The sequence below is a fragment of the Myripristis murdjan genome, chromosome 8 (genome assembly GCF_902150065.1).
Source record: "Myripristis murdjan chromosome 8, fMyrMur1.1, whole genome shotgun sequence".
Lineage (NCBI taxonomy): Eukaryota > Metazoa > Chordata > Actinopteri > Holocentriformes > Holocentridae > Myripristis > Myripristis murdjan.
The window spans coordinates 9,021,560-9,037,093 of record NC_043987.1 but is presented as its reverse complement, the minus strand read 5'-3'; the positions used below and the strand labels follow the sequence as shown (position 1 = coordinate 9,037,093).

At 46.4% G+C, this 15,534-nt stretch overlaps 1 protein-coding gene across 2 annotated transcripts in view; it reads right to left on the bottom strand.

The window, feature by feature from the left end:
- The window catches only part of LOC115364147 (trinucleotide repeat-containing gene 6A protein), a 53,987-nt gene that overhangs the window by 17,149 nt on the left and 21,304 nt on the right, over nt 1–15,534 (bottom strand). For both annotated transcript variants that reach the window (XM_030058594.1, XM_030058595.1), the window contains exons 4-11: nt 12,744–13,156; nt 12,053–12,100; nt 8,595–10,664; nt 8,272–8,470; nt 6,687–7,177; nt 6,376–6,507; nt 3,323–3,490; nt 275–466 (exon numbers count right to left, since the gene is read on the bottom strand). In XM_030058594.1, the coding sequence (XP_029914454.1) occupies nt 275–466; nt 3,323–3,490; nt 6,376–6,507; nt 6,687–7,177; nt 8,272–8,470; nt 8,595–10,664; nt 12,053–12,098 (3,298 nt within the window). In that variant the 5' untranslated portion in view covers nt 12,099–12,100; nt 12,744–13,156. The remainder of the gene's footprint in view (nt 1–274; nt 467–3,322; nt 3,491–6,375; nt 6,508–6,686; nt 7,178–8,271; nt 8,471–8,594; nt 10,665–12,052; nt 12,101–12,743; nt 13,157–15,534) is intronic.

The window sequence follows — 15,534 nt, the reverse complement described above, 5'->3', positions numbered from 1 at the left end:
TACATAGCAGCAGCCCTGGAGGTGGCAGGGATTCTATGTCTTGCTCAATGACATTTCATTTACTAGAACTGATGTCACTGAGCATTGATTACTAATTTTAATTTTACATTAAAATGTACTTTACCTTTACTATTTTTGTTTATAGAGCACATTTTTGCTGATGCAGTTTTTCACTTATATTTCTACTCGCAATGTAAGCTAAGCAGTGATATCGTAAATATTAAAGTACACAAAAAGCATGTGTCTGCTCAGTGCTTGTGTGTGTTGTGCCTACCAGACTTGTGCTGGCTTCCCCATCCGGATCCAGACTCCCTGCTGTCCCTGCTGCTGGGCTCATTCCAACCGGAACTGCTGTCCGTGGGTTTACCCCAGGCAGACGTCCCATTGTCCACAGTCACTGGAGGGCCCGCAGCAGGCTCGCCCCATGGCGATGGCTCCTTCTGCTGGGGATATGGCTCGCCCCAACCTGGAGGAGAGCAAGGCAGGGAGGGAAATTAGTAACCCATCACATAGAGGAATTAACTTCAGTTTTTTTACAAGATGTCTAGAGAGTGACACAGCCTTAACATTACAATTTGAACGTGCACCGTATGCATCTGTTACCTGTTACATATTTTTGTATTAATTTTGTTTACTACTATCCAACGTCTCTAATATAATCTTGGCTCTATATTAAACCCAGAGGTTCCCCTATATGTCCATACAATATACTGGGTATTTTTTTGGGGTTCTGCAATTTAAAAGATCCAAATGCAAGAACCACTGTTTTAGCACTCTAAAGATCTGAATCAAACATGGGGCCAAACAGCTAAAATAGATAGGTAGGCATACACAGTTTCCCCAGTCTACTTTGCTCATTCTCTAAAGAAATGCACTGGTCTAATCTTTAACTTTACATATAAAAATACCCAAAATTACTAAATACATCTCAGAACACCTATTTTAATATTTTAAAAGATGCCACAAGCATTAAACTCAAATTGTTCTCTTTGTGCTGACATCCCTGAGGAACCCTGCATCCACTTGCTTATGTAAGTGTTGTTTATTTTCGTGTGTGTGTGTGTGCGCGCGCGTGGTGGGGTGCACTTTCAAATGTGTGTTGAGACAGCTCCTTTTACAGCTGACCACCTAGACCTGCCACTTTCTCCCTCCACAGGAGGCGCTGGGGAAATGCCAGGGATACCTTCCCTTATAAATAGGACAGATCATGGGGTGGCCTCAGGCTCCAGTGTCCCTCATGTGACAAGGTACACACATGCTCACACACAGACACACACACAGACACAAATACAAACACACAGCAGGACACCTATGTAGCTAGTCAAGCACACACACAAGCAAGATGCATATACAAAAAGACACATTTAGGTAGATACAGGTATTTGACACACTTTCAGTCAGACACACAAACAAACAAACGTGCAAAACACACAGTCACACACCAATCGGGTGTTCTGTAACCCGAGCCTGCATCGCTCTCTGCTCTCTAAAGCAGCAGCACCAACTGACCTGAGACTACAAGACCGATGAGACATAATGCGCATGTGTTTGGGGTAAGGGGGGTGAAAAACAAGCCTAAAACTCCCATTTTATGCTTACAGTTTATTCAATTTTCTAGGGAATTTCAGTTTATGCAAATGAAGTTTAGTAAACCAAATGAACACAACACTCCACTGATTGCTGTTTGAGAAACTAAAATGAGAAAACACTACTTTCCATTGACAATTTATTGAAGCTTTTACCCAAATGGCATAACTGTAAAAATTTTAATAGCCATACAAATGATCATTTTTTATTTAAATTTGGTAAAATCACCAGCACACCAGCGCCACCCTGTCAAACATCCTCAGGACAACTCAGATTTACTCAGCACTTCATTATAAGACCCACAGTAATAAAGCTGACTTCTTTACCCAAGGAGGTTGTGTAAATGTACATGTGTTTTGTTTTTTTTTTCTGTTTGTTTGCCTATGTTGTGTACATGCATAATGGCTAGTTAGCCTCAACCTTGCCATCGCCAGTGAACTGGTTTCCCCTTGAATAACCCCACCCTCCCTCTTTCCCTCTCAGCCACTCTTGCCCTGCTTCTCTACGGAATATTCACTTTACTGCTCTCCTCCTCCCCGCAACCATTTCCTTCACTGACAAAGCTGCCAGTCGTCCTCCTCTGCTCTCTAACACTCATGCCCCGATGTCTTGCTTGCCCTGTTGTCTCTCTCAGTCTTACCAACTCTTCTTTTCAGTCCTAACAAAGACCTGCGTTTCTGCATAACCTCACAGCAGAACTGACGGGAGAAGAGAGAGCGAGTGAGAAGCGAATGAGAAAGAAAAATCGATGCTCTTAGCATTCCAAAGGGATGACTCAACCTGCCTTACAAAAAGCCCTCAACACAGACACCATGGGGAGATGGAAGAGAACAGCTGTGTGCATGTGTGTTTATGTCTGCCTTTCTATGCTTCTGCACAAGTTGTGTATGCTTTTGTGTATTCTGTGTGTCTGTGTGTGTACACCACGTGTATGTACATGCACTTCAATCTATGTCTGTGGAGGACCTTATTTTAGCTGTCCCACTCAAAAAGGGGTAGGTAGGTGGTACTTGCACCTTTTTATCCATTCTTAAGACTTGCAGGCTGCACCAGAGGGCTTGCAGGAACATGCTCAGAATATTCCAGATACCAGCTCATATACTGCAAAAGGTCATACTTGCAGTGAACGGTCGACATTTTCATTATCCAGCTCAATAATGTCCCGGTGCATGCAAATAAACAGAATATTTTCTGCAACCCACTGATGCAACCCAGAGCCACAGCAAATAGAATCAAAAATGGGCATCTGAGAATCTGTTCAACTAAGGATTTGACTGAAATGTCATTCATGAGCATGCAGTGATGGAAGGCTGCCTGAGGGCTGAAAACCACAGCGCCGTGGAACTAATGACAGAATCTGTTGTAACGCTGCCGACTGCCGGCCACATCTAACCTGCGTGGGCCTGAAACATAATAGGAGCAAGTGTGAGTCAGCTGTGGTAGAATCATCTTTGTTGCTTTTCATGCAGTGAATACACGTGGTAGAGATGTTAGTGCACGTGTCGAAGATGTGTGTGCACGTGCTGGCGATGTGTGTATGTGCACATTTCTCTCTAATTTCTTTTTTGCTTGTGTAATTTGTGAGAAAGCGTGTGTGTATATCATTTATTTATCTGGATGAAGCCTAAATCAAAAAGTCTCTTTGACATGGGAGATGAGCCCATGAGTAGTAATAGTGCGTGTGTGCGTGTTTGCGCGTGTGCGTGTGTGTGTGTTCGCTCATGTTCCAACTGACCAGATCTGCAGCTCTTGTCTTGGGCCGGAGGCTGCATGGGCTGAGGAGAATGCATCGAGCCCTGCGATTGGTGGGACTGGTGCTGAGAGGATGGGCCCATAGCCATGGATTCCTGGTCTGACTGGCCAGTCTTGTTCCACATGTTGACAGATCCACCACTGTATTTACCTAGCAAGATTATGTGAATGCTAAATTATTGCTGTTAGGCTTTACAGAAAGGAATTATGACCTATGACTTCACTTGAAAAATGTTTGGAACAGAATGTTGTTTAGAAGAAACCAATCTGTGAGGTTCATTGGTTGGTTGATTTTTTTTTCCCCATGAGAAATTGTAGTTGTAAATTTGTCAAACAACTGAATGTAATGACAACTGGATCATGCCAATGTCTACCAGTCATGACCAAGATCTTTCAGCAAATGCCACAAATCAAGTCATTACTACCATTTGTCACTACCACTTATCAGCGGCCTGCATGTTGTCATGACTTCACTGTATTAGTGAGCATAATGACCTAAAATTACATGTGGTATGGAGCCAATTCTGATTCTCAACACAGGCACAGGTTTTACAGTTTAAATAGCACAGAGCTTCCCCAAACCTCAACTGTTTGTCATTGTAAATTTAAAATATTAAGATTATTGGCAAATATTATTACTGACAGGCCACTGTGCACAGGCTCATAAGCAAGCAGACCAGTGCTGCTCAGGGTTTCCTCCAGAAACAATGGCGACAATGTGGGGGTTAACAATGAAAATAGCCATTGCTGCAGCACTACTGATTACACAGTAGAAAAAGTTACTCTGTATTTTAATACTGTTTTCTATGTATGACAAACATCTATTAACATTTCTAAAACATTTTTTTATAATAAATTATGAGGCAGCTGTGTCCAAACAAATAATGGCGTAGCTTACGACTAAGACACACACATATATTAGGGATGCACAATATTGGAGTTTTTGCTGATATCTGGCAATATTTTACAACTCTTTGGCCTATGCTGATACCGATATACGCACATATTTTTTTCCCACCTAATTGGCCCTTCGGTAAATACCGCCCCCCCTTAGTTACTGTTGCTTTAGCCTTACGGTGCAGTCCGATATGTAAATATGGCGTGTTCAACCTTACCAGTGACAGATATTCCGCAGGAAATCATTTCAAATTTTTGCCAATGTTCAGAAATATCAGAGAGGAATAGACAGCAAGGGCTCCAGTATGCTTTTGAGAGATATATTCATTACATTATTTGTCAGCGCAATGATTTAAATGCAGAGATCACAGTCCAGGCAAAAGCTCACCGGTCTCAATGTAAACGTGAGACACCCCACGTCCTTTTACAAATAGTACAGGACAAACAAATCAAAGAGCAGGGTGAGTCAATGTGCGTTTTATCTTAAGCTAATTAACAATGACTACTGCTGATAGCTTTCATTCATGGCTGTTATGTTTGCTAGTAAAACTGTATTATCCCACTTTTCCATGTTTAAAAGCGCGCCAGGATACTGCTCCCACATCATGGGGTTGATCTAATTAAGGCACGCCATCAGAACATCTGACATCCTGCTCAAGTCTACCACAGCAATGGCAGAAGCCAAGGGGGCGCAAAATAAAGGCTAGCCTGTACCCATCTTATCAGCGGTAGTTGCCAAGGCCCGACAGAACCGCAAGCATAGACCTGTTGACTGTCATTATACAGTACCGACCAGGTAAGACCACAGTCTAATGTTAAAGTTAAAAATAAGCAACTTATCCAGTCAGCAAAGTTAATGATAATCAACCGTCTTGCTGGGTGCTACGTAATGCTAGCTAATGTTGCATTAGCATCTTAGCTTGGAGCAAACATAGTAGTTTCCAGTTATTTTTGACGGATTGAGCTGAGAATGAGGTCTTCCACATTGTTTTATTCAAATCCGACATCTCTCCTCTTGTGTTTTAGGCTTTGGGAATGGAAAAAATACAGCACCACCCTCTAAACTTTGAGGATATCGCGCATCTGACTTGGAAGTACGGTAAACACACCGCTTCGGCATTTTTACTGCGAGAAAGCTTGCCAAGGCACACTCACCTAGTTACGGTTGCTATGGTATGATTGGCCAGAAGCTGTTCTAAGGCGGGGCTTACCGAAGGGCGAATTGCAGAGATAATCAAGTCTCTCCTGCAGTGGCATTAACATTTTATTATGCCTGCTCTTATTATGAAAGCCCACTAGCAGATGCAGACATAATATAAAATGCTTTCCAAAATACCAACTTGATAAATGAAACTAGTTTAGCCAATGCACTTACTTGCGTGCTTGGTGAGGTCTGAAGGGGAGTTTGAGAAGCAGAGATGTTTTTTGTGGACACAGCTGGCATTGCATAAGTGCAATTTGTCTTTTTTAGATCATGGTAAAACAATGTGTCCAGGTATGGCCATGGGCCAGGAAGATCAACTTCTTTGTGTCTCGTTCAGAGACTGGTCTCTCTTAAACTACTGGCTACACTGCCCCACAGTTAGCGGTGGTACTGCTCTGTTTCATCCCTATCTGTAAGCTTCATGCAAACGTGCGGAAATACGGACAAAATGAACACAGAGTACGGATGGAGCCTTCCATTCCGTACTCTGCGTATCCGTACTTAATGAGCATGAATGAGCTTGTATGCAGTATTGTTTGGGAAGTATGCCAATTCTTCAGCTCCTGCAGCACCCTTGGTTCCCACATCCATACTTAAAATTCATTTTCTCACGATGCTTTGACCTGGTGGGGAACTAAGCTAGGCCCGGCAGCCCACCAAGCTTGTACTACACTGGCGGAAACCCTGCCTATCGGAATTTTCAGTGATTTTTGTTTTCCTTCACATAAGCCAATATTAACAAAATCAGTTTACCACCCACTCCATACTGGCCAAAATTTTACATGCAATAGAGCCACTGGGTAAATGTGAAATCAGAAGCTCTGATATAATCAAAATATGGATATTCTTTCTATTAACAGATACTACTACAACATAACACTTATTGTAAACTGTAAACCTCAATTTAATAGGGTTACAATGAACTAAGTGTTTACCAGGGTCTCCCCATGCCGCTGTCCCATCATCAATCTCCATCCTCCGCCGGATGGACTCTGGGGAAGGCTCCTCCCACCCAGTAGCTTCCTCCTCCTTCTGACAGACTGCAGGCATAGGACCTCCCAACCAACCTGAGGGAAGAGGAAGAGGGGTAAAAAGATAAGTCAAATTTTCCATTTTTTTTCCCCCAAATTAATTTTCATACATTACATAATTTTTCAAATCTTATTGAACTTACTGACAGAAAGTGCTCGGGAACTTTCATATTTCAACTACTAATGTGTAACATAAGAGAGAATAATCAAAATACCTGTGGGCTTGTTGGGACCTTGGTTGCCTCTGGACATGTTCGATTCAGGACCCTTCCCCCACTCATTGGAGGGGTTACAGGGCTTAGGACTTGGCTCCCCCCAGTTCTGGGCTCCGTGGTTGGACTTCATCGGCTCCCCCCAACCCTGGCTATTGTTCTGAGCTTTAGGTTTCGGGACGGGGTCGCCCCAGTTGGAGCCTGGGTTCGGGGTGCTCTGGTCTGGAGTATTGGACCCTCCACTCCCAACCCAGGTGTTACTGCTGCTGGTGTTGGTTCGGCTTGGCTCACTCCAACATCCAGAGCCAGAGCGGTCACTGTCGCTGTCCCAGCCCACTGACCCCGCACCTTTCTGGGGCTCACCCCAGTGGTTGCTGGCACCTCCTCTGGAGCCATCTCCACCATTGCCCCAGCTATCACTTCCACCTCCACTGTTGCCTCCCCAGCCCTGCTGCTGCTTAGGCTGCTTGGGAGCATTAGTCCAGGTGTTGGACCTAAAAAAAAAAAAAAAAACAACAATTTAAGGTTTTGCTCACAAGGTTATGATCAAGATAAAACCAGGGCAGCAGATAAAAAGCATAGGAAAATATGTGTTTCTTGGCTATCGTTACAAATAGGGCCAAAACGCTTGAAATACTGGAAAAAACAACCTCAATAAGACCCATAAGGTCTATATGGACCAATCCATTATAAACCAGATTCGTGTCATGTTGCCCACTCAGGTTCTAAGAGGCCACTCACACTGGCAAGTTTGATCCGCGCCCAAGCACGATTGCCCCTAAAATCCGGATTCTTTGACCTGTGTGATCGCTCCGTATCGTGCTTGAATACAGTACACTTCCCCCGCTCTGGCACGGTTGGAAGAGGTGTGCTTCTGCACGGTACGGGCGCGTACATGAGCACATGCACGGTCACGCACGCAGTGCGCGGATGTAAATCATGCAACTTTCCTCCTGCCTCTGCAAAACTGTTTAATGTGCACAGCGCGATTACCGGCGAATGGCCGCGTTGCGCAATCAATAATCGACCATGTTGTCTGTGTCACTGTCCGTTGTGCTGCTGCAACCGCGTATAAACAAAAGTCGGTTTATAATGAAAGTACAGCAGTCTGTGTGCGGAGATCCGGCAGACCTGGTGCTGGCCGGCACCGCGTCAGCACCGGCCGGCACTGGCCGCGGCACCGCGCGGTGTGGGGCAACCCGGTCTGCCGGATCTGCCAGGTGCCGCTCCGGCTGTCAGTTGGACCTTTCTGAAGGAGGAAGTTACCTCCAAAACTGTCAAGGTAAATAAACATCCCATGTCTGATTAAAAGGACCAAAAACGTTTTTTAGTTAAAAGGAAGACATGATGTATTTGAACTACATTTATTTATAATGACGTCGGGCCATGCCTGTTGTTGTCGTATTTCAACGTGATGACGTGCACACCGGGAGCAATCGTGCTTGGGCGCGTTTGGGAAAAAGGTAATGTGAGTGCAGGCCAGCCGGGGACTGGGGAGGGGGGGATTTTGGCTTTAGCACGATACGGGCTCAAACTTGCCAATGTGAGTGGGCCCTTAGTTACAGAGCGAGCTCTAGATATATATCACCTGTCGTCTTTGTTGATGTTATTACTCCAGGTATTGCTGTTATTGTTGTTCCCCTTGTAGGTGGATCCACTGTCCCAGCCTCCCTGTCCTCCTCCACTCCCTGGGCCTTTGCTGTCCCCCCACCCAGAGGTTGGTCTCTGCTCTCCCCAGCCAGAACCTCCTGTGTCTGGGCCTGTGCCCACTGGCCCATCCCCCCAACCTGGAAGCAAAAGAGAGGGACATCAATTATAATGTTGTGATCTGAAGTGAGTATTCATATGCGAATACTGTTAGCTTGCAACACTGAAATACAGACACAAACACCAAACACATTAAGGCAATACCTCCAGAGCTGGAAGTCTGGGAGGGGGCTGCCGATGGGACTGAGCCCCAGCCGGAACCTCCGTTGTTAGGCTTCCTTTCATCTCCTCTTGGGCCTTGGATGGGGTTGGTTACAGGAGAACTGACATCCCAAGCTGTGTTCTGCCTTACAGGCGTCTGTCCCCATCCGGTGTTGGACAAAACCCTGGGGTCTACATCAGCCCGGGTCAGAGAAGACAGCGGCATTGCAGCATGGGTACCTCTTCGGCGGGTTGCCCCTCTCTGCTGACTGCTTTCTCTATCTGAGCTGGAGCGGCCTCCAGAGCTCTCTCCACTTCCCTCACTTCCTCCAGAACGACCCCAGCCTCCGGTCACACTCCCTGGGCCCTGACTTCCAGCTCCTCCTCCTCCACCTCCCATGCCAAGGGCATCATCCTCCAGGCTCTTCCAGCCATTGTTGGAGGAACTTCCTTTACGACTTCCACCATCTCCATGGTTGTTACCGGGAGGCATCGTGCCCCATTCCCCGTTGGACATCTTGTTGTTGGATGTGGAAGAGGATGATGAGGAGGAGGAGGAAGAAGAGGCGCTGCTCCCCCAGGGGCGAGGTATCCCTGCTGGAGGGCCCATTATACTTGGGTTCCCGTTTCCCGGTGTTTGGCCTGCAGATCCTGGGATTTGATTTGGGCTGGCACCCCAGGACAAACTGCTCTGAGCTGGGTTGGGGTTGTTGGCGAGCCCCTGGTCCCAGTGCGGGGCCCCAGTGTTATTGTGGTTATTATTACTCTTGTAAGCAGCAGCAGAGGATATTTGGGGGTTCCCAGCCTGCATTAAGGCAGGGTTTTGGGGGTTCACAGTGTCTGCATTAGAGGGGCCCTTGTCTCCAGGGTAGGTAGTGGTGCCCCAAGGCGTACCGAAGGCCCCAGGACCCCCCAGCTCTCCATGGGGGTGCTGGGGGGCTGATGAGGGGTTTCCATTGGCCAGCGGACCCCCATTCCCTCCTCCGATGGAGCCCCAGGAACCATCCCCGCTGAGCTGGGGCGAGGCGGTAGAGTTTGGTAGACTAGAGGTCATTGTGGCGTTAGTAGTAGTAATAGTAGTATTCATCATCATAGTGTTATTTGGTCCATTGGATTCAGTGTTAAGGTTGGTAGGCTGCTGGCCACCATTACCACTGTTGCTGCTTCCTAACACCTTGCTGCTTGCTGTACCATTATTCACCTCGGTGTCTTCCATCATGCTGTTGTCTGGAGCTGCCATGCCACCCCAGCCCATCAAAGGGCCCTGGGGTGGAGCCATGCCAAGTTTAGAATTCATCCCCGGGGCCTGTGGAGGCCGTTGCCCCTGGGACGCCGGGCCCGGGGTCGGATTCTGGGGCCAGGCACCATGGTTGGCATTTGGGTTCAAAGTGCTCGGGTTCAATCCTCCGTTGATGCAGGGGGTGCTGCCACCAACGGTGGTAATGTTGCTGCCTGACTGGGTGCCCCATACACCACTGTTACTGACAAGCTTGTTGTTGCCGTTGCTGTGGTTACCCATGTTATTGCTGCCAATACTGCCGGAACCAGCCACGGAGTAGTGGGAGGACCCAGTGATGTTACTAATCCCGTTGGTTGCACCACCTATGGTTCCCATCCCTCCACCAATGATCTGTCGGCCATTGCCATTGCCGTCTCCATTCACTGAAACACCGACCATCATGGCGGAGGTCACAGAAGAAGAGGAGGAGGAGGAAGTTGTAGAGGATGCAGAGGAAGAGTTTGCTGACATCATCATTGCTGTTGTCACAGCAACAGCAGCAAGGTTCTTCTCCGAGCCGACCGAGGAGCTAGAGTCTGCATCCATGCATTCTGATGCCAACTCAGGATCTGATCCTGATCCACAGCCAGAGGAGGAGGAAGAAGAGGAGCAAGAGGAAGAAGATGAGGAAGGGGGCCAGACGGATGAGTTAGTGGAGGAAGGGTTGTTGGACTTGTCGGTGCTTCCGTCCACTAGGACTTTGCCCCAGTTGCTGTTGCTGTCACTGCTGCAGGGAGAGCCAGAGGACCAGGGGGAAGGCTCATACTGCGAGTCCAGCCCAGGGTGCTCCAGACCTGGAGAGAGAGAGCAAGAAGACAGGGTGACCAGGGGTGGAGGATACTGTTAAAATAAGGTGAAAAAATGTATTTCTCATTTTTTTGTTTTCAGTTCCAGCTTTTCAGTATTGCAGTGCCAACTTGTAAGGCATGCTGGGCAAATTCAATCAAGTCTTGAGGACGGGAGCTGATTACCATGATGAAAATAAAATTGAGAATGTTGTTCGACCCAAACCCTTCTCTCTCCACACTCCCTTTTATCCATTTCTCCTCCCTCTCTATCTCTCCCACCTTCAGCAATCCAACTGTTGTGGGTGCGATCAGTGCCAGGCCCAGGCTTGCACACAGCTGCCACCATTTTGTACCCACAGCGGGACCCGAAAGCCTGCCAGAGCCATAAACTGTGATCGAGGGACGTGGAGGAGTAGGAGAGCAGCAGGAAAGGACAGAGGACACAGGGGAGGTGGCAATCGAGCGTGGAGGAAAAGGAGGGTGAAGGGTAGAGGAAGTGAATGGAGGAGGTGGCAAAGAAGATGAGGTGGTAGCAAAATGAGGAGATACTAAGACAAGTTAGGAGAACTGGGGGAATAGTAGTATTCACAGAGTGAGCAGAAAAGAAGAGGCAAGGAAGGGAGAAAGGATGGAACTACTCTATTAAGAAATGGAGAGCAAAAGCAAAAAGAGATTGTTGAGGGAATGACTGAACGCTGGCGAACAAATTACACTGAAATGTAGTCAGCACCAGGAATGGAGAGGATGGGAGTGTAAGATTAAGTGGAGAACAAGGGGAGGGTGGCTGGACAGGTAGAAAATGCCCACTCTTTCTGTGCTGTGTCGAGTGTTACTCCCAAAATAACCTTGCTTCATAATAACGCTTTCTCTGCACTTCCTCAAATTCTTTCCGCAATGGTAATGTCCACACTTACATTTTTTATGACTTTCCAGTTTAATCGTGTGCCATTTATGCTGCCTCGTCTTTGCTTGCATTAAAGCTTGCACTGATAGAGAAACCAAAACTGTGGCCTTTCAATTACGGGGGTCTCTAACCACCAAGGCACCATGTTTCTCTGTCTTTCGCTCACTCACAGTATCGTTCGCTTTTAAAGCCTCTCTCACACAAACAAACACTTAGAAGATGGCTGCCAGCTCTCTGTGGCGCCGGTCCTGTTCGCCTGCCAACTTTCCTCTCACACTCTTTCACACCCACAATCTCACTCGTTTATGTTCTGTCTCTCTGCTTTCCCTTTCCCTCTATGTGTCACACTGACATGCTGTGATTAGAACACATTTGGCGGGGCAGGACTTTCACCTACCTGGGTGTCTACCTAGTCAGATGATCACCATGCAGAGAGCCAAAGTGGGAGAGAAAGAGAGAGGAACGGGGAAAGAAAAGAATGTGTAGTCACCTGTTTGATTAGGGGAGTGGCTGACGGAGTCCCGAATGGGAGCCATGCCTGGAAACAGAGAGGAAAGACTGTCAGACAGACTGAGAGAGAGTTAAACAGAGAGGATGCACGACCCAAAAGAAAAAAGGCAAGGGCAGGCAGATCATTCAATCAGTATCAAGCAAACAGAAAAGGAAGCAAGGAAGACAAAGCAGAGGAGCTTTGAGGTGATCAGCAGCTCTAAGGAGAAAATATTAGTGGACAGAACCAGTTGGATGCTGGTTTAACACAAGCAATTGCAGCTAGTTATTCAAATTCAGCAATCACTCTGGGCAGCGCTTCTGCCTAATGGTGAGTTGTTACATATGTGTGTAGGTTTTAGTGAAGCTGATTTGTTTTTGAGAACTAAATTTTGATCATGACTGTTTTGTATGGCCGTTTTTGTCCTGTTCAAGTTAAAGTTTTTCGCACTGTTCAAGTTAAAGAAATATCGGTCCAAGAAATTGTGATACCTGCACTTTGCTAACTGCATGGAGTTTGTTCAAGGAAGTATAAGAACAGTCGAGCAGACTATTTTTAAATGGATGTGACCACTTACAATTTCACAAATCTTAAGAAACATTTTTAGACCCAGCACAAACAGAACTGAGTGAATATGCTGATGTAGGCAACACATTGTTGCTTGTTTTGTTGTTTGTTTTTTTTCATTTACCTGTGTGTGTGACGTCTGGCTGTGGCTCCTGGCCGGGCGTGAGGACGCCCCCTGGCTGACTGGAGGACAGCTGACCTCTGGTTCCCAGGGTGATGGGAGAAGGTCAAAGGTCACGGCGTGGAGGGCACAGCCTCAGGGGTTGGAGGTGAAGGGGCAGGGCTTATCAGAGCGGGCGGCAGGCTGAGCGGGCCCCCTTGGCATCGCTGAGGACGTGCTGAAGAGTGTGTGTGTTTGGGTGTTGTGTTTTTGTGTGTGTGTGTGTCTGTGTGTGTGTGCGTGTGTATGTGTATGTGTGTGCGTGAGGGGGGGTATGTGGGTGGGTGGGCGTGTGTGTGTGTGTGTGTGTGTGTGTAGAGGGGAGGGGGGGTGTGGTTCAGATTTAGGACTCTGCCTGGACTTGATATGCTCTGGCACTGCAGAAAAAAAAAGAAAAAAGAAAATAGAGTGTCAATTAATCTAGGCCAGTTTAACGTCTTGCTCAGCCATTAGCAATACGTTAAAATAGGGTCATCAGTTATAAACCATACAAATAGTCAAAAGGGAACTTATTTTACAACAAGATGGAGCAACGTTTAAAAAGAAATGTAAAATAAAAAGCCCAAGGCAAGAGTCAAGCTGTGGATCAAAGTGTCGTCTGTTTCCGTCTCTCAGCTTCTCAACCAGGGTCACTGGGTCAGTCTGAGTCATGCAGGGTGAAAACACCAACCCTAATGGTAATTCTATTCCACATGGATGTGTGTGTGTGTGTATATGTGTGTCACTGTGCATGTGTGTGTATACAGAAAAATCAAAGATGTGTAGATAGAGAAATATCTGCACACCTCCATGTCCCCCGTTCCTTTCATCATGTGCTCCTGAAGCTTAAGAACGGAGGCCTCCTTGCTCTCCCTATTTTCCTATACACTGCCTGCTTTCCGCTCACACTCTCCTCTCCTTTTGTTCCATTCCTTCCCTCACTGCACTTCTGCTGAAGGAGACAGATTAATTCCTATTTCTTTATCGCCTTTTCTGGCCCCCTTCTCGCTCCTCCTGCTTGTGCTACACTGGAGCATGAGTTACAGGTTAGCCAGACATAGAGACTAATACTACTCCTTCCTCCTCCTTGTGACAGAGTGTGTGAATCAGCTTGGTTACTTAGAAAAGAGGCAGAAACAGAAAGGAAGTGTGGGAGAGGAAAGTAGACATCCCGCTTTCCTCCTTCTTGAGGTGGATGAGTGTTTATGGGTTAGACTAGATTAGGGTTATACAACAAGCTTTCAGATGGCAGCACTGCCCTGGGACGCCATGGCAAGCAAAACCTCTTAACAGGGAGGGGGAGAGAGGGAGAGCAAGAGAGAGAGAGACAGAGAGAAGAAAAAGAAAGAATGTAAGAGTGACACACACACACACACACACATATAGATAGATAGATAGATGGGGGAGAGAGAGAGAGAGAAGAGAGGGACAGACATTCTTGAGTGAAAGTAAGCAAGTGTGTGTGACAGTGAGAAGTGAGGGTGTGTGTGTCTCCTGACCTTTCTTGGTCTAGGTTAGCTAGCATGTTAGCTCCTCTCAGCCTGCTGCAGCGGTACACAAGGTCTATTTATAAACCTTCAGTGCAAATAGAAACCTCTCTGTTCACTAGCTACCCTGATAAGAGAGCAAACAAACCTGTGTGTGTGCAAACAGCAAGTGTGCAGCTGCATGCATGAAAGGGTGGGCACGTGTCTTTTACATGTTCTGAGGTGTTCATGTGTTAGATGTATCTGCATACAAAACAATGAACGAATGAACATAATGCAACTTTATTTTACAGGAGGTAATGTATTTGTTCTGGATACTTTATCCAATGCAATCTTGCGACAAATACTAAAAACCTCAGTTTGCCTGCTAACAAGTGCACACTGTGGCGAAAGACAGGACGCCATTTTAAATGAGGGCAAACTCCACCGCTGTTAGCTGAAATCCACACTAACTAAACAATGCCTCGGCAGAAAGCTGGGCGTGCAGCCAGACTCCGAGCCAGAGACATAAAGCCTGTTTGTCGCTACTTAGCCAACCTCTGGAACCAATCAAAAACAGACTAGACAGTGATGTCATATCATATCGAGAGAATTTTGTGGTCAAGGGATGGACGGCGGCCCCAGAATTGTTTTACGGAACAGGTAGTGCTCACAGGTTTTGGACACAGAACAGAGGGGGAGAGCGCTGCCTGTGAAACAGAAGCTGCAGCGTTCGAGGGTGCCAAGTCCTTTCGAGCAGCCCAAGTTGTTTACTTCCATGAAACTTGACTCAACCTTCTTACATGGAAAGACCTTTGTCAACCTAAAAGCATCTGACTCTGCTTCACTGAGAAAAGCAATTATCCTTATATGGTATATTGTACAGTGCAAACCAAACTAATCGAGAAAGACAATCGGGGGACATTTAAAGCTGTTAATGCATTTCAAGGCATCGTGAGGCATTCTAACCACACTGTAAGCTTAGGAAAATTACCCTAATTAAAACAAGATATAACAAGCACGATGTGCAAGACATTTAGGAGTTTGCATCTTTCATGTTACACCTATATATGGAATATTAAAGTCACCTTTGCTTCAGTTCAAAATCTGCTTGTATAACAATTTAATATAATACATAATAAACTTTAAAATGTTTCTGATAATTTAAGTCAACAGCATTAAATGTGTTCATAAGCAACCATAAGAAGACTCTAGTTTTGGACAGGCTGAAGTGTTGGTGTAATAGATAGTGTGCCACAGGTGTGCAGAAACTGAAACCTTTACTTCCTTCTCTCCGTCCCTCTTTCGTT